The sequence below is a fragment of the Euprymna scolopes genome, chromosome 12, assembly GCF_053919585.1.
Source record: "Euprymna scolopes isolate OS-2025 chromosome 12, ASM5391958v1, whole genome shotgun sequence".
Taxonomy (NCBI): Eukaryota; Metazoa; Mollusca; class Cephalopoda; order Sepiida; family Sepiolidae; genus Euprymna; species Euprymna scolopes.
The window spans coordinates 32,520,038-32,539,861 of NC_136493.1; the positions used below are offsets into that span (position 1 = coordinate 32,520,038).

At 34.6% G+C, this 19,824-nt stretch overlaps 1 protein-coding gene across 1 annotated transcript in view; it reads right to left on the reverse strand.

The window, feature by feature from the left end:
* The window catches only part of LOC145291243 (bifunctional 3'-5' exonuclease/ATP-dependent helicase WRN-like), a 110,101-nt gene that overhangs the window by 26,459 nt on the left and 63,818 nt on the right, over positions 1 to 19,824 (reverse strand). Inside the window, exons 14-16 of the mRNA XM_080136849.1 lie at positions 16,942 to 17,014; positions 12,764 to 12,872; positions 2,140 to 2,241 (exon numbers count right to left, since the gene is read on the reverse strand). Coding sequence (XP_079992975.1) covers positions 2,140 to 2,241; positions 12,764 to 12,872; positions 16,942 to 17,014 — 284 coding nt within the window. The remainder of the gene's footprint in view (positions 1 to 2,139; positions 2,242 to 12,763; positions 12,873 to 16,941; positions 17,015 to 19,824) is intronic.

Genomic DNA, 19,824 nt, shown 5'->3' on the forward strand with positions numbered 1-19,824 from the left:
TGACAAAGAAAACAGCAATTCTTTCCCTTTTTTTGGAAAACATCGCTGATGAACTGTGAAGAATAAATGACAAAATAATCATCAAAATATTTGTTATACCAAAAATATTGTAACAATATACTATATTACAAAGAAAAATGCGAGCATGAAAAGTAATATGGTTAAGATTAAGCTTAGAAAAGTAAAAGGACTAGTTGTTAAAACTGGAAAAGAAAAAGGACAAGATATTCTATTAAAAAATATAATAAATTTATGACTTAAAATATTGCAGCATTAAGAATTTTAAAAAGAAATTCAATTTAATAATAATTATATTTATTTCAATCTTATTTTTAATATTTAAAAAATATTTTAATCATATTTATTTGGATTTCATTTTTAATATTTAAAAAATATTTTAATCATATTTATTTGGATTTCATTTTTAATATTTAAAAAATATTTTAATCATATTTCAATCTTATTTTTAATATTTAAAAAATATTTTAATCATATTTCAATCTTATTTTTAATATTTAAAAAATATTTTAATCATATTTATTTTTATTTTATTTTTAATATTCTGATACAAATTTTTATTGAATATACAGAATACGATTTTCAAACCCTTTTCCAGACATTTCTCGTATTTTCAAAGTAATATTAGAAATAATGCCTTTTCAAGGCAGAGCTCAAAATTCAAGGTCTTTTCAAAACGGTGTGAACCCTGGTTTACATATACTAAAAGAATACCCGTCCCAGGATGGGTAAAATTAATTCTTAATTTGTGTCTAATTATAACAGAGTACGGACACACAAACCGTGGCTATATACAAATACTGAGCCATGTGCTACATGACATCACAATAAGGAAAAAGAAAAGGGCTATAAAAAGGAACACGTTAGAGAAGACGATCACGTTAAAGATGTGGGTGATGTCACAGCCATAGCGAGAAGTCACACGTGGCAGGAGAATGAGGAATAAAGGTATTTTTCTTATAACCTGAAACAGGAGTTGAAGTTCTGTCCTATTTTTTGTCTATTTTGCAACCGAGTTTACAACATGTTGGGTTCAAATGTCTACATATTAACACATGTGTAACTAATGATTATGAATCAAGTTCATGCAAATCTGAAATATTTTAATTTTTAAATGGGAGGGTGTGCCATATTACACATGTTAAAATCTCTTTAAAATACCTCAAAGAACCTTAAATTTGTGGAATATTTATTAATTAATAACTAGTGTTCAAATTTTATAAAAATTGGAGTCGTCTGAACTTCTATTTAGAGCTTCCACTTCCTCTTTGCATAAAACTAAATATAACCCATATTACGCATCCATACAACTCATAGATGTGTTCCAAAATTCATAATGATCAGTTAATTAGTTTAGGAAGGTATCCTATACATACAAATAAATAAACATATGCACATATGTAACTCGTATATTTGAGATGCATCTTTATACTTGGCAATTAAAACCAGATTTCATGCCGATGAAGTCTTTTCATAAATAAAGATGAAGTATTAGTCATGCACACAAGTTTGATTTAATTACGAAAACTAAAAAGATACAAAATAAGTCTGAACTGTAAAACTTCAATTAATGTAAAAAAGTTAATGAAAGAAATTTTGGTGTTTGTTAAGATACAGTCAACAAATCGATTTTTTAAAAATATGTCGTTTTAAGCAAAAACAATATTACTATTTTTTCATGCAGAAAATAGTAATATATCCAAAAATTACAAAAAAAATCATCAAGTAAAAAGTTATTTATAATTAAAAGTAATTTTTACAGAAAATTGGGTAAAAATCGCATTTTTCTTAAGACAGTAGGAGTCTACATGCAGGGGACATAACTCCGAAACGAATATTTTAGATTACTTGTTCACGGCTGCAACATTTGTTGTTTATAGCGATAGACTTTTCAATGAATTTTCATAATTTTTGGATATATTACTATTTTCGACGTGACAATTAAGTACATAATATTATTTTTTGCTTAAAACGATATATTTAAAAAATCGATTTGTTGACTACATTTTAACAAGCACTGAAATTTTTAATTATAGATTTAATAATGATTGACCGTTTTTTTTTTGTTAAACAGCACATCAAGCACAATAATGAAACAATTTGAGCACAAACTTTTCTTACCTACGCCGACAAGAAGTAGTGCCCAAGTAATTTTGCATACGAGATATCATCATGAGTTTATGCTGTCGAAAGGTGCCATTTTTTATATCTTTAATCAAAAATCTACAAAAACAGAGAAAAAAGAAAAAATTTATAAAGCATTATCAAATTTTCATTTTGTGAAAAAAAAAAAAATAAATAAAAAAATAGTTCTTCCATACATTCTTCCGGAGTTATTGGTTTTTACTGAATCATCAAAAACATGATACACTCTCCTCAACAACTTAGCGATGACTGTACAAGGACAAAAGGCTACCTGATTGCAATGTACTTCAAAAGTTTTTGATTATAATAAAAATTTATTTATTTGTGGACTATTATCCTTATTTCCATAGTTGTTTTTATTTCACAACATTTTGGCCAACTAGTCCTCTGGCCTTCTTCAAGTGGTTAACTGCGATGGGATAGAAATGCTGAGTCTTAACTGTATCCTCAGTAATTACTGTCTTCCATAATTGTTGTTGTATCACCATGTTTTGGCCAACTAATCCTCTGGCCTGCTTTGGGTAGGATGGCTATCTTCAGACAATGTGCGCCTGGAACCGTAGATTCAATGCCTCTATCCATTGCGCCACAGGCCCCAAAGTTGGCCCTAACGTGGTGAGGCAACAACAACTATAGAAGGAAGTAATTATTTAGGATACAGTTAAGCAACTCAGCATTTCTATCCCATCGCCACTAACCACCTGAAGAAGGCCAGAGGAATAGTCGGTCGAAACGTGGTGAAACAATAACTATGTAGGTGAGAATAAAAGTCCGCAAATAAATATATAAATAAATAACTATATAAAATAAATATACAATAAATAAATAAAATATACAAAGAAATAAATAAACAAAGAAATAAGATGGAGAGTAGATAATACAAATAAATAAAATGGAGAGTAGATAATACACCGTGGTTGTGTTATCGGCAGCTCAAGTAACTCGCTTCTCCTTTTTTGTCCCTCAGTCCTCATTTCCAATGAGTGATTTTTCTGACAAAGGGTGAAGAAAAAGCTGCTTTCCAGGTCGGTAATACTTCGTGAACAGTAGCCTGAGATGAAAATTTTTTCTGTTTCTATCTCTATCCTTGTGGCCACGTCACTAGTAAGGGTGCTGGAGGTAAATGTTTCATCTGGGCTGACGTTACCCGCCTGATAGTCAAGGACCCGAACCTTGGTTAACCACTAAGGAGGCTGTCCTATCAGCAGGTGTAAAGTACTGGGGCTGCTGTATTGCCATTTGGTGAATGGAGTCTGGACCATGCAGTAGTTTCTGGTGGGGCCTCTCGATGCCATACTAGTGGGTAATTGTTACGGCTTTAACTTATCATGGCTACAAAAAAAAAAAAAAAAAAAAAATTTCCTCTCACTCTCTCTTACTTTCCCCCTCTGTCCTACTCTAACCAAGTCTGTCGACCTGTTCCATAAACCCCAAAAACTTAACATGATATATCTAAAAAAAACACGCAAATAAACCTAGAACCCCATCCTCCAACGTAGACCTCTACTACCATGTCTCCTTCTCCAACATCAGGGGTCTACGTTCCAACCTTCCAGAGGTTGAAACCCAACTACAGGAGATGAAACCGGACTTACTCTTTCTAAGCGAAACTGGCATAGGGTCGACCACTTCCCTAGATGAGTTCATAATAAAAGGATACTCTAACTTAATATCTAAATCTGACCCCCAAGATCGCCATGGACATGGAATATGCGCCTACATTAAAGATGGCTTCCCGTTGTAGAGATATCTCCAGAGGAGACCCTAATTTACCTTATATGTGCTTCCGGGTTGCACTTGCTTACACCACCGCATTCATATTTGCCCTCTATCGCCCCCATACCAGCGGGGTTACTGTCCTTAAGAGTATATCTGAGAAAATTAACCCCATCCTGTCTGCTCATTCTTCGGCTACCATTCACATTTGTGGTGATTTCAATGTCCATAATGTGGAAGGGCTGACCCACTCAAATAAGACAGATGATGAGGGGAGGTTCTGTCATGATTTTGCCATTGCCTATGACCTCACTCAGATTGTTCACGAACCCACCCATGTGCCTGATACTACTGGTCAGTATGCAAGCCTTCTAGACTTTTTTCTCACAACTTCCCCTGAGCTATGTTCATGTTCCGTTCTATCTCTCCTGGGATCCTCCGATCACACAGTTGTATCAGTTAAGATAAAAATTAAATACAATAAGTCTTCAGATGTACCTCTCCACCGTACTGTATATCGATACTCTATGGCTTCCGTACATTCATATCTGATCTACCTTTGCATTCCATGTTTAAAAAGAATGTATCCTCCATATTATCAGACCTGACCGAATGGTTAATTGTAGGCATAGACCGATTCATACACTCCAAAAAATTCCAACAAAAACCTAATAGCCAGCCATGGTTCTCTCCAGAATGTGCTGCTGCCATTGCGCACAGAAATCACTTTTTCCATAGCTCCCAACGTAATAGATGTACTGAGACAAAATCTGCCTTCAGGACTGCCAGAAACCACTGTAAAAGAGTAATAAGACATGCAAGAGAGCTATATGCTCAGTCTGTTAAATCCAAAGTAGCTGATCAGTTGCTTGGTTCCCACCAGTTTTGGCAAATAGTAAACAGGATCTTAAACAGAAGCGTGCATTCTATCCCAACTATCATCAATGGACCTGAGGTCATCTCGTCAGCATCAGACAAGGCCAAACTATTTGGCAAGAACTTTGCAACTAACTCTACCCTCTGCGACGAAGGCCATCAACTCCCCGTATTTCCTCCTACAACAGACGACAACACACTATCCAACATACAAATATCTGTGCATGAGGTCGCCAAGCTAATCAAGAATTGGCCCAGACGGCATTCCAATTATAGTGTTGAAAAAGCTTCGACCAGAACTTGCCCTCATACTTACAAAACTGTTTAAGCGTTGCCATAAGGAGAAGTGCTTTCCAACACCCTGGAAAACCTCGTCAGTATGCCTTGTATTTAAGAACTCAGGTGATAAGTCATCTCCCTCTCAGTACAGACCAATAAGTCTCTTGTGTGTCATAAGTAAGTTACTGGAATCCATATTAAATAAAGTAGTAGTCAACCACCTCAGCAGAAATAACCTCCTTAGTGACATGCAATATGGTTTCCGTTCTGCTAGATCTACAGCTGATAGGCTAATAGTTATATCCTATAGGATTAGTGAATCTCTCGACAAAGTCTTCCTTTCTAGGGCAATTGCTCTTGACATATCAAACGCCTTCGATAAGGTTTGGCAGAAGGGCCTACTTCACAAGATTTCCAGCTACGGTATCACTGGTAATGTTTTCTCAATAATTAAATCATTTCTCTCTGATAGGTTCATAAGAGTAGTAATTGATGGGCAGCAATCAGAGGCCCACAGTATTAATGCTGGAGTCCTTCAGGGGTCTATCCTGGGCCCAATTCTCTTCCTGATCTACATCAATGATCTCCCAAAACAACTTAAATCATTCGTTGACATCTATGCTGATGACACAACCATCTACGGCAACACATCAAAGGCTGTAAATGACAAAGCTCTCCCTGATTCCCTCTCCTCTGATCTTGAGCGCGTGGTTCAGTGGAGGAAGAGATGGCTGGTTACTTTTATTGCATCTAAAACCAAGCTCCTAACTTTACATCATCAACGCGCTGTTCCTCATCTAGCATCAATTGAAATGGATGGCTCTCGTCTTGGGGAGGCTTCATCTTTTGACAAGCTCCAGGGTTTCACCTTTACTCCTGATCTGAAATGGAACACGTATATCAAGTCTGTTGCCCGGGCCGCTGGGAAAATGGTGGGATCCTTCTACCGCTCCAGAAGATATCTCACTACTGATGCAATTCTTTATCTCTATAAAAGCCAAGTACGTCCAAAGATGGACGTCGAACACATCTGGTCTGGAGCTTCAAAAACCAGCCTATCCTGCCTTGACAAAGTACAAAATAGACTTCGTGGCTTAGTGGGGGATACTCTCTTCTCTTCCCTGCAACCTCTCTTCCACAGAAGAGACGTTGCGAGCCTGACTTTGTTTTATCGTTATTTCCATAGCAAGTGCTCGTCCGAACTCCAATCTCTGGTCCCCTCCCTCGCCAATCCTTCATGATAAACACCCGTCTAGCTAAAACCACTGTCAGTAATTTCCCCCACACTTTATCTGTGCCTAAATCAAAAGGTAGATTCCATGAACATAGCTTTTTTCTGAGAAGTGCACGCCTGGGGCATTCTATCCCGTTTGCCTGTTTCCCACCTGGCTACAATTTGGACGTCTTCAAGTCCAACATACACAAATTCCTGATTAATCGCCCCCTTAAGTAAGCCACTTTATCAAATCTCAAATACCAACTATTACTACAATATTATCCCATTGATTATTGTACACAAAATAACCCTTATCCCCATGTAAAAAAAAAATAAATAAATATACATACAAATAAATAAACATACAAATAAACAAACAAATAAACAAACAAACAAATAAATAAACATACAAATAAATAAATATACAAATAAACAAACAAATAAATAAATATACAAATAAATAAATAAACAAATGAATAAATAAATATACAAATAAACAAACAAATGAATAAATAAATATACAAATAAACAAATTAATAAATATACAAACAAATAAACAAACAAATAAATAAATAAATATACAAATAAATAAATAAATATACAAATTACTCATCTCAAAGGATTCCAATGCTCTTTTGACTTCTGGTTTATGTTACGCAGACGGGATGACGGTGACAAGCAAGATATGGTATCTTTTGATTGATCATTATCTTCCTCTCAGATAATGTAAAAGCCTCGATTTTCCCCGTTTCAAGAATGGCTTTTTTGACCGCTTGATCATGTCTAATTATCTAGTCAAATGGACAGCAGAAACCAGAAGTTAAAAAGAAGAGCAGACAATCTTGACTATAACCAAGTTTTTCTTCCCCTGGATCAGTTACTCTATTTCATCCATACGACAATGCATTGTTGCAATTTATCAATGTTGACAGAGATTTTGACTGAGATCATGTTTTAATACTGAGGCTTGTAAGAGTTGTCTCCCTTTTGACAGCTTCAGATTCCCGCTTATTTTTTAATGACAAAGATTTTGAGTAACTTAATTTTGAGTAAATTACTTCCCTTTGTTTATCTCGTTACTTAACTTAAGTTGTGATTATGCGTATTTTCTCTCTCTTCATCTGAGAATGTAAACAAAAGCAGACGTGTCTCTGTGTGTTGAACAAAAATATACTTACATGGTTATTTTTTTTTTGTTGACGTCGGTTCCCATCTACAATTTTAATCCTATTTAATCATATAATGCATGATGGTTAATTATAAAAGTTAACCATCATGCATTATATGCATTTGTCTTGTAAACCAAATTCTTAACAGTACCATCCGTTTATAGTAACAAGACTATGCCTGGTTACTTAGGAATTATGATTGGTTTCGAAGATGCATATAAACATATATGTATATAGATGATGAAGAATTATGAAATCGTCATGACAAAATATGATGCAAAAGATAGTGCTGCATCGCACAGAAGAAATATTTGCCAGAGAGGAACAATGCCAATCCCATTGGAAGGAATGCGAAGTAAAAGATTTGATTATACCTTAAAATGTATTGTTTGGCACCAAATTCTTGGAAAACTTTGGAATTGGAAACGTTGCTTCTTTTAGACATTTTATTTTATCTGGATACTGCAGGTATCAACCAGCTAAGTACTTTGTCGTTTTCTATCACCCTCCTTTCTCACCCAATCCCGCTCCATCCCTGGTGGACAGCCAACCTAAGTTTATATGACACTTGTATTTAAATGTTCTTCCTATTTTTGGACAACAAATCCTTTCTCATAATATTAGCAAAGAAAAAAAAAAATTTTTTTTTTTCTGTGTTCGCTCCCTTTTGGCCCATTGAGTATTGTATGACGATTGTTTTTGGAAGATCGAACCTTGTAATAAAAATATTCGCCATTTTTTTTTTTTTTAACTTTAGGTCTACCTCCACAATTTTCTTTAAAATAACTTTCATAGGTTTTCGACTATGCTAAATATGAAAATCACATTAAAATTTTGCAAAGACAAGTACTTATCGAGATATAAAAAACTGTCTTATGCACTGTATTCTTTGGCAGCCATGTTTTTTATGCGCATGCATACACACGCCATAAAAAGATCTACTTCTCTACAACTGCTTTCTAGGGCAATTGCTCTTGACATATCTAAAGCCTTTGATAGGGTATGGCATAAAGGTTTACTTCATAAGATCGCTAGCTATGGTATAGCTGGAAAAGTCTTCTCAATTATTAAATCATTTCTTTCTGATAGGTTCATAAGAGTAGTAGTTGAGGGGCAAAAATCAGAAGCTCACAGTATTAATGCCGGTGTCCCTCAGGGATCCATCCTGGGCCCAACTCTTTTCCTGATCTACATTAATGATCTTCCAAATCATATCCTTACATCATTTGTAGACATTTATGCTGACGACACTACCATTTATGGTACCACATCTAAGACAGTAAACGAGCAAGTACTCTCCAATTCTCTCTCCTCTGATCTTGAGCATGTAGTACAATGGGGAAAGGAGTGGCTGGTTACTTTTAATGCATCTAAAACCAAGCTTCTCTCTTTACATCATCAACATTTTAATCCACATTTGTCATCAATTGAAATGAATGGCTCTCGTCTTCAGGAGGCCTCAAGTTTTGACAAGCTTCTGGGCTTGACCATTACTCCTGATCTTAAATGGAACACGTATATCAAATCTGTTGCCAAGGCCGCTGGAAAAATGGTGGGATCTTTCTATCGATCCAGTAGATATCTCACTGCTGATGCTATTCTCTATCTATATAAGAGCCAGGTACGTCCAAGGATGGAATACTGTTGCCACATCTGGGCAGGAGCTGCTAGAAAGGACTTGTCCTGCCTTGATAGAGTTCAAAATAGACTTCGTAGCCTCGTAGGAGATGTCCTTTTCTCCTCCTTACAACCTCTATCTCACAGAAGAGATGTTGCGAGTTTGTCTCTGATGTATCGTTATTTTCACGGAAAGTGTTCAACTGAGCTTCAATCTATGGTCCCCCCCTCGCCAAACTTTCACAAGAAACACTCGTCTAGCTGTAAACACTATCAATAATTTCCCCCACTCTTTATCTGTGCCTAAACCTAAACATAGATTCCATGAACAAAGCTTCTTTCTTAGAACTGCACGCCTGTGGAATTGTCTTCCGTTTTCCTGCTTTCCGGCTGACTACAATATGGTTGTGTTCAAGTCTAAGGTAAATAAGTTCTTGATGAGCCGTTCCATATAAGTTATTAAATTTACCAAATTTTCATTACTAATGATTACTATATTGACCAACTTCTACTGTACACTCTTTAACCCTTATCCTTGAGTGGCCTCTGGGCCTTGATAATGTGGTGATGCCTTTGTAAAAAAAAAAAAAAAAAAAAAAAAAAAACTGCTATGCCAGCAGAAAAAAATCCACTCATACATTCAGTCCACTTAGGCAATTTTCTTTTAAATGATGACTTTTATAGGTTTTCGACTATACTGAACAAGAAAATGTCAGTTTAAGATATAAAGACTGCTCCCTATCTTATTTTCACGATATTTGTTACTAAATAAATAAAAGGAGAGAATATTCAAACTCAAAACTCACCTTTAAAATAATAACTTTTATTGGTTTTTGGGTAAGCTGAAAACCAATATCACATTTAAATTTTCCACAGACTCCAGATATGAAATTCTTATGACAAAACGTGCTAAAATGTCAGCGATTTTTTTAATGAAATATAAGTGAAAAAAAAAAGACAATTAAATTCTTATAAAAAAAAAAAAAAAAAAAATGTGAAAAAGTGTCAGTGATATTTTAAATGAAGTGATGTAACTGTTCAGTCGGAAAAATCATTTGGTGTGTGTGAATTTGTTTTACATGGGTTTCTTTACAGCACACGTGTATCAGATATTCTTGTGCGCATCAGAAATTCTATAATACAGATCTTTCTATCTTGAAAACTACTTACTTCTGTAAAATTTAAATTAAATTTTCGTCTTCAGCATAGTCAAAAACCATTGAAGTTACAATTTTTAAGAAATTTGTGGATTGTTGGTTGCAGAAAAATAGGTTTGACTTCAGTGGTGTGGACGGTATATTCTTTTTTTTTGAGCCACTTGTGTGATCACAAAATGGTAATTGAAATTTTAGACATTTTCAGCTGTTTCGTTGTTGACTGGTCATCTTTCTGCTCGGAAGTTTGCAATAACTTGTAACAAAACTAAGACCCAATAGTAGACCAAGGTATTGAGGTCGAAATCGATAAAACTTTAATTGTTTGAGTAAAATATAACTTTTTGAAGGCATTGAGAGGAGTTCCAAACAAAGTTTTGTGATCGCTCTAAGAGGCTTCGACGAACGGAGAAACAATCATCTACATGCGATATTCGTTTTCAGCATACTTGAAAACCATTAAAAGTCGTAATTTTAAAGGCGAGTGTTAAATTTGAATGTTCTCGCCTTTTAGTTCATTTACAAATTTCTTTAAATGACAACTTTTATAAGTTTTCAAATATGCGGGGGGTGGGTTGGGGGAGTCTAAAAAAAAAAAAGTGCATTTTGTTTCCGCTAGGTGGCACAGTGTCAGTCATAGAGAAGTAGATTTGTTTATGGTGCGTGCACGCTCGTAAAAGAACATGGCCATCAAAGAATACAGTACATATGACAGTTTTCTTTATCTCCATAACTAATCACTGCAAAATTTCAATGTGATTTTCGTATTCAGCATAGTCGAAAACTTATAAAAGTCATCATTTTAAAGAAAATTGTGGAGGTGGACCTAAAGTAAAAATTTACCAAATATTCTTATATATAAATCAACAATTTTTAATGCCTTTTGCCATCTGTTATTTCATGACAACGACTGATCAAAACCACAAACTGCATGTCACTAAATGGTTTTAACTCTTACAACATATCTATTTATTTTCCTGTCTTTTATTATTAATGTGTTGCAAGAAATGTAGAGAGAAGCGGTTATGCAGTAGAAATACAGATTTTTCAGAGGGAACTTCACCCGAGCAAAGTTAGTCTCGGGCCCGTAACATATATGGGAACTTGCCATGAGATCAGTTGCCAACCACGAGAGTGAAGGCTCACCCCTTGGATAGCAATCCTTGTTGAAATACCCAGGTGATTTGCATTAACACGCCAGGTAAAATGACGGACATGGAAGATTTTATAAAACACCCATCCCTAGATAGGTTGTGTAAGCTCAGGAAAGACGACCTAATGGAAATACAGAAGAAACTAGAATTAGAGGTTAGAAAAAACCATGATGGCAGATCAAGTAGAACTTGAAAAAGCTAGGATAATGGCTAAGATGGAGATCGAAAGCTCAGATTGAACAAGAAATCAGGATGAGCAAATTGAGTACAGCACGACAAACAGGCATTCAATGAGAAAACAAGCATCGCTGATCCCAAAGTTTATAAAGAAGGAATTAGATGATTAGTTTGCACACTTTGAAAGAACTGCCCGTAACATGAAATGACCAAGAGAATGCTTTTGCAGACAGCTTTAAGTGGCGAAGGTAAAAAAATGTACACAGTGCTTCCAGCGGAGGACTGTATGGACTAGGAGACTGTAAAACAGTTATCCTAAAGGTATATAAACTAGCATACCAACAGAAGTTTGAAAGCTTGAAGAAAAGAGAAGGACAGACATGTAGAATTAACCAAATTGAAAGAGGGACGTTTCAATCGGTAATGCAATTCCAAGATTATGGAAGGAAGCTTTGACAGATTGAAACAACTCATGTTAATCGAATATTTCCAAAATTGTGTTCCTGATAATACATCTGTCTAATGAAAAAAAAAAAGGAAATTGTGCTCGATATAACCATCTTGTTGGATGAATATGTAATAACACAGAAGAAAAATAGGTTAAAGCTCCAACGACCAACGCATTTGCAGGTCGTTGAAAGTTAGGCATCTAATGGAAAGAATGACAATTTGCATGTGCTTTTCAGGAGCCTACCATATTCAGCAGGTATCCGATCATTACTCGAACGGGAAACAAGGCCCATAGTGTGTTTCAACTGGTTATTCCATAAGAATGATTAATCAGAACCACAGTGTGTCACTAAAGGGTTGTAACTCTTATGGCCAACATATCCCTTTATTTTCTTGTCTTATGTTTTACAAGCAATATACAGAGAAACTTCTATGCTGTAGAATTACGGATTCTGCACAAGGGACTTAGCCCGGACAAAGTTATTCTCAGCTCATAACAATATGATAATAAAACAATAAAATAAGTCCGACAGTATGAATTAAAAACGGAAAAAGGAAGACTAAATAACTATAGGTTTCGCAGGTTTTTCAAGAGCAAAAAAAATGGCAAAAAGTGGTTCATGTGCCCACTTTTAGTTATTTTCTTGCTCTTGAAAAAGCCCATGAAACAATGGGTGAAACGTCTGCCTTTTTCCATTTTTAATTCACATGAAATATGCATCACAAAGTCGTATGTATGCAAATCTTGCAAAACTTATGACTGACCTAATTAGAAAAAAAAAATTTACAAACCTGTAAACATTGAAGTCTGCGGAAGTAAAAAAGACATGACAAGAACTTGGCAGTCCATCTCGTCCAGCTCTGCCCACTTCCTGATAATAGGATTCAATATCTTTTGGAGCTGCAAAACAAAAAGTAATAAAGTTGTTGTTGTTGATAAAAGAGGAAAATAGTCGGAAATTACAGACTGTGAGAGATTCTAAATCCACTGTCCTTGGCTCATAAAATAATAATTAAAAAAAAAAAAACAGTAAATTCTTCATTCCAATGACAAACCTCAATTTACATCTATAGATGAAAGTAACATATTTCCCAAAACCCTAAAATTATTTTGTGTTGATATCAAAGTGGTGATTGTATCAAAGTGGTGATTGTATGAATATGAAAGTGGTGATTGTATGAAAGTGGTGGATTGTATGAAAGTGATGGATTGTATGAAACTTACTAGGGGGGGGGGGCATCTGAGGGTAGTGTTAGGGTGATTAATTAGAATCGGCCAAACATGAGTTTATTTTCTTATGTCAAAAACAATTCTTTTATTTGGCTGCTTGCTTTTGTATAAAACTTAATGCTCTGTTGCTGATACTAATAAAAAAAAAAAATGATAAATTTTTATAAATTTTAAACAACCTATAAAAATAAAATCTATAGATCACTCCCCCCCGACACACCCTTGTTTATGAGTGTGAAAATTTTCCAAGACAATCCAAAAAATTAAAATAAAAAGCAACAACCCTATAGCTAAATATTTGGAATTGGTAATTTAAAACAGAATCTAATTGTATTGAAATAGGGGGAAAAAATAATCTCACCACTATCTGAAGAACCCCCCCCCCTCCCCACCTCGTCTAAAAGAATTGGACATTAAATAGAAGGCCGGTTCTGATATCTGAGCCTCAAATTTTACATAAATTTCAACTGGAAAAACATTTTTTAGTGTCAAAAGTATATTTGTAATACAAGAATGTGAATTGTCAATGCCCCCCCCCCCTCACAAAAAAAAAAAAATTGAGAGGAATTTCTTAATCTGCAGGTGGGAAATGGTCTACTACTAATTTCCAAACCTGGGTGGGGTGGGGGGATCTTAGTAACATTTGCTTTCTAACAGCCGATAGCATCTTTTGTTGTCCATCAACAAAATTTCACATAATAATGTGCTTAAATAAACCATACCTTTCTTATTTGGAGGCCAATTTTTAAAACAATTATATAGATTAAAAAAAAAAACAAAAAAAAAATTAGCATTCTAATGTTGCTAATTCCATGTACCTTTTATACATTAAATATTTTTATATTCTAAATTAAAAATTAAAAAAAACGCCTAAATTGACAAACCACAAAAGGAAACTTTTTTTTAAAATTTTTATATTTCATACTTTACATTCTGATTAAAATGTGCAGAATTAAATTTGATTGGATATTCATGAGATTTAAACTCAGATGACCAGTTCCTTGTGTCATGTGATGTAGGTTTTTAGAGTAGGTTTAGAAATAAAGAAAAAACAATCAAATTTAACTAAGAATATTTCGAAATTGATAAGTCGATGTACACTATTACAGATGATCTGCATATTAGTATCATAGTACCTTTAACGTACGTATGTGTGTCTTGGTTTCCAGATTATAAACTATTCAATCGGGGGATCCTATTTATTAAAAAGGAGGATAGAATACTACGAACATAAAATTAGTATATAGATGTGCTAATTTAATGTTATCGTCTTCTACTCTCCTTTTTAATAAATAGGATCCCCTGATCACCAAAGACGCAATGCAAAAAAAAAAAAAAAAAATTTAAATAATAACAAAAAAAAAAAAAAAAATGATGTCACTTTTGGGTCGTACGTGAAACTAAAATATACCTTCTTGGTCTTCTGGTTATGATCCAAGGATAGTATATGTTCTGTCCAAAGATGGCATAATGATATTGTGGAGTTTCTGTACGCATCCATACAATAGAAATATGACACAGACTCCTATAAGGATAGTGGAGATAGATTGTAATGACCAAGTATAATCTGACGCTACATCAACCAGATTACTTAGATATATACTTTTACAGTTTTAACAAAAGGGCTATCGCGGGGTCTCCATTCATGCTGAACATCTACAGAATGTCCAGCAGCAATATATTACATATGAAAGATGCTGCTGTGGAGGTCCCACTAGTAGTTTTGGAATTATTTTTATGTCTGATATGTAAACGTTTGATAATTTTTAATGGTACACCATTTCTTTAAAACTTTATGTTTTCAATTCAATAAGTCATTAAGCTTTATAACATTAACTTAATTTAACAAACCTGCATGGCAGAGTCACATTCCCTTCTCAAAAATAGAAAACGCTTTGATATTTATTAATAACTACATTTTTTGTTTTCATTTACCTACATTAAAAATGACCTTGCATCTGAGTCTGCCTTTGTGGGGAGGCGAGAAAATATAGATTTTTTTTGTTTTGTTTTTTTTAACGTTTACTATAGTGTTGTATACACCTGATATTTACTTGCATTCCCATAAGGTCAATTAGATATATCGATTTTTTTTATACAAAAAAATCCAGCTCTAAATTGGAACAAAAATTTAATTTACCCGAGTCTAGAAGGATTTCTTCACTGACTGAGGAAAAAAGAGATTAAGTGAATATCAAAACAGGTATTACACTTGGATCCTAGCCAAACAAAAGGCCAAATATAAAAAAAAATAAAGCACTGCATTTTTTTATTATTGTGAACAAAAAAAAAAACTCGTAATTTGGAAAATAAAATTTAATTTTGAACTTTAAATTGTATTTTTTACATGAGTATTTTTTTACATGAGTAATCGTGTACTGTAAGAATGACACAAGTGTATAAAAAAAAAAAACACACCATAAAGCAAGAACATAGAAAAGAGACAATAATAAATGTTCTGTATGAAAGATTAATTAGTTTTGCTTTCAGTGGTTCAATTATTGAACAGAGCCCACAACTAGAAACGTGTGCTACTATAATATATATATATTCCTAATTGTTGGCTGTATAAGTATGAACCAAGCACAATCCTATGTTGAAGATAATCATTCATTTTACAACCAGCATTTCAATAACATGTAAGTGGTCAACAAGTCTGGTCTGGGCAGGAGCTGTTCGGCGTGCCCTATCTTGCCTTGATAGAGTTCAAAACTGGCTTCGAAACCTAGTAGGTGATGCCCTTTTCTCTTTCCTGCAACCTCTTTCCCCACGAAAGAGACGTTGCGAACCTGTCTCTGATCTATCGTTATTTTCATGGCAAGTGCTCATCTGAGCTTCAATCTATGGTACTCCTCTTCCCAAAAAAAACATCCAACTATTATCAACAATTTCTGAGACTCTCTATCTGTGCGTAGTAGTAAACATAGATTCCATGAACAAAGTTTCTTCCCTAGAACTGCCCACATATGGAACACTGTTCTATTGGCTTGCTTCCCAGTTGATTACAAAATGGTAGCCTTCAAGTCCAATGTAAACAAGTTCTTGTTGAGCCGCCCCTTAAATAATCCAAATTCTACCCAATCTACATCATTAACGATTACTAAACTACCACTTTACATTCATTAACCCTTATCCTCAGGTGGCCTTCAGGCCTTGATAAGTAGTGACTACCATGTACAAAAAAAAAAAAAAAAAAAAAAAAATAATGTGAACAATATATTTTTATGTAATAGAATAATGTGAATGTATCAGTGAATTTTTTAATCATGTTGGTTGGTTGTTTTTGTTTTACGGCATATCAACCCTTTTCAGGTTATTTAATGCCAAATCCAAAGATTTTGAAGAAATTTTTTTAATAGAATATATTTGTTGTTTTCACGTCAGTTTCTATTTAACCCATAGTTGGGACCCTAACAGGTACTACCACTCCAGGTCAGAGTGGACCTGGGAGCAATGGTAATTAAAGGGTGGCTCCACACTCCCCAAAGCCCACAAGCTGAGGCCTCACCACTGGATATAGTTTAAGGTTATATCCAGGACCACTCATAAAACTAATAAAATATATTTTTTCTTCTTTCAAAATTCAAAATCAGGTCCGACTTTTTGACCACTCTGTAATTAACTCCTTTAAAACCTCTGATAAAAAAGTAATCTAAAAATCTATAATCTTTAAAGTATATAAAGATAATCCATAATGAAGTTAGGAATATTTAACAAGTGTTTTAATAAATACGCTTACCTCCATAATGAATCACTTTGCGAATATCTGGCTTATCAATACCCATTCCAAAAGCGATTGTTGCCACCACTACCTGCAAGGGAACAATTAATCATTACACATAAGACAAATATGTACATTGAATGTGTTTTTATTTAAAACTTACTATATTTATGTGGCGCCTGAGAGTTATTAAGAACTATTTTATAAAATTCTTTGGGGGATATTCCTCTTCATATTTACAATGGGGGATTAAACCAAATCGTCTATCTCCTTATATTTTTCTTAATATTATTTACAATGTGATTTTTAGTTTTATTGATTTTAGAGAGTATATAATCAGGTACAATCTTTGATAATATTTCATAATTTAATGCAAGAAAAGTACAGCATAGCAAGGGACATAACTTAAGCCCCACAAAGTATTGTATGCCGTTATTAGGTTTTACTAAACATCATGATGGGAGTCTAATAGCTTTACAATAACCCATCAAGTTCCAAGGCAGCTAAATTCTTTTTACTATGGAGTTAAAACTGTGTAGTGACTTAAAATGGGTTACAATAGACAAATTAAGAGGAAAAAAACTACTAATTTTATTTAGAAAGCGAAATATCGACTCTAAAAAACAAGATATATATATATATATATATATATATATATATATATATATATATATATATATATATATACACACACACACACACACACACACACACACACATATATGAAACAATTTGGCAGCCCAGTGTTGCCTGGTTGTACAATATGCTTAAACAGGTTATTTTAATTTATGCAGATTGCATATGTATTATTTATAGAATCAATCCTCTATTGAATATTATATATTACAAGGAATAATTTGCCCGGTGAACTAATTAAATGAATAAAATAAAAAATAATAATGATAATGTCGTTCATCAAATTCCATCTGTGTTTCTTTACAATATCATGTCAGCTGATATTTGAGCTTGACGATGAATGTCTGGAAAAGTCACTTCTTTTTTTTTTTTTTTTATTACATTTTCATCCCAAACAAGGCACATTGCCACTCAGGTGTAGGGGGCTACTATCAGGGTCAGCAACTACTGGGGCACTATGTAGGGATTTGGGATGCAAGATGTCGGTTCACGTTGCACTTGAATTTCTGCATGTCAGTACAGTTAGGGAAGCAGGATCCTGGAATGGAATTCCAGAGTCTAGCAGTTCTGGGGAAGAAACTACTGGAGTAGAAAGATCTTTTACATCTAGGGATCTCTACTGTGTGGGGGTGGGATTTAGCTACATGTCGGGTTTGTCAAGGGTGTCTGCGTCGTGGGGGCACAAGTGTCTGCAGTTCGTCAGAGCATTCACCATTAAAATGCTTGTAGAACAAGCAGAGGGGTGCAACGTTTCGTCGATGGGACAGAGGCTGAAGCTTAGATGCCAGTTCAGGGCCTATCTGATTGGCGACTCTTTTTTGAACTTTGTCTAGGAGCGAGAGACTAGTAGTAGACGCACCAGCTCAGATGTGACAACAATACTCCATACATGGGCGAATGGTGGCCTTATAGAGATACAGGATACTTTCAGGTGTCAGTAGTTTTCTTGCACGGTAGAGAGAGCCTACCTTTTTTGCAGCGCTGACTAATGTTTTGTTTGAAAATATGCAAACGAAGAAATAATTGGTGGCGATATGGTACCTTTTTTTTTTTTTATCATAAATTGAAGTCATCTATAAAAAATTAAAATAAACTGGTGAGGTCCACCCGGGCTTGAACAGGGGATCATTTGATCTGTAGTCAAATGTTCTAGCACTAAGCTATATTTCCAAATTATAATAAATCTGTATATTTAAGAAGAAATGGTTTGCTGTAATTTTATTATCTCCCTTGGATGATGTAACGTAAAATAATCCCCTGTAAAAATTTTTCTTTTTATCCATAAGAGAGAAAAGCTATTCTTAAGATCGGATGAATTTCTATACAAAACATATCTAAGAACACTGTCAGACATAAATTAGCTTTGCGTGAAACTTATGAGGAAGGCACACACACAAAGTGACTTTTATATAATAGCAGATTTACACATTATGGTAAGAAGCAAAGCAGTTAGTCACTTATTATTGCCAGACTCATTTATACAAGTTCATACATCATTGAACAAATAAAATTTTCGTCAATTCTCTAAAATTTTTAAGAGGTTTCAATAACTCTCAGTGAAATTAGTGAAGATAGATGAATTTTATTCTTTCTTCAAAGTAGTAGTAGTTGTAGTAGTAGTAATAAATAAATAAATAATAATAATTCTGATTTCGCTTATGAATGTCTCTCTGGAAAGGGATGGGATTCATTTCCAGAGGATTTCCCTTAATCACAGCTTCAAACCAGGAGCTTCAAAGATCAAGGGTTTTCCTAAGGATGTTGGTGGTACCTATAATTGTAGAGGTTTGAAGTCCGCCTAAAACATCAGGGATTTGTAATTTTTTCAATTGTCCTTCCAGACGACTTGATACTACTCCTAGTGTACCAACTACGACCGGGATTATTTGTGTTTTAACCCCGTGTATACGCCTTATCTCCAAGGCCAATGGAGCATAATTGTTCCACTTCTCATTCTCCTTCTCTCTCACATTCCTGTCCCAGGGTACTGAGAAGTCTACAATCTGCCAGTTTTTTGAGACCTTGTCAATGACGACCAAATCCGGACGATTATGTTCCATTTGCTTGGTCGTTATGACACTTTTGTCCCACCATACCTCAACCTTGCCATCCTCACTTGTTCTCACTTCATCAGGCACTTCGTCAAACCATTTTGCAGCACACGTCACCCCTACCCTCTTACACACCTCCCAATATATTCGGAGTCCCATGCGATCGTGTCTTTTGCGGTATTCTCTTTGGGCCAGTCCACTACACCCTGCTGCA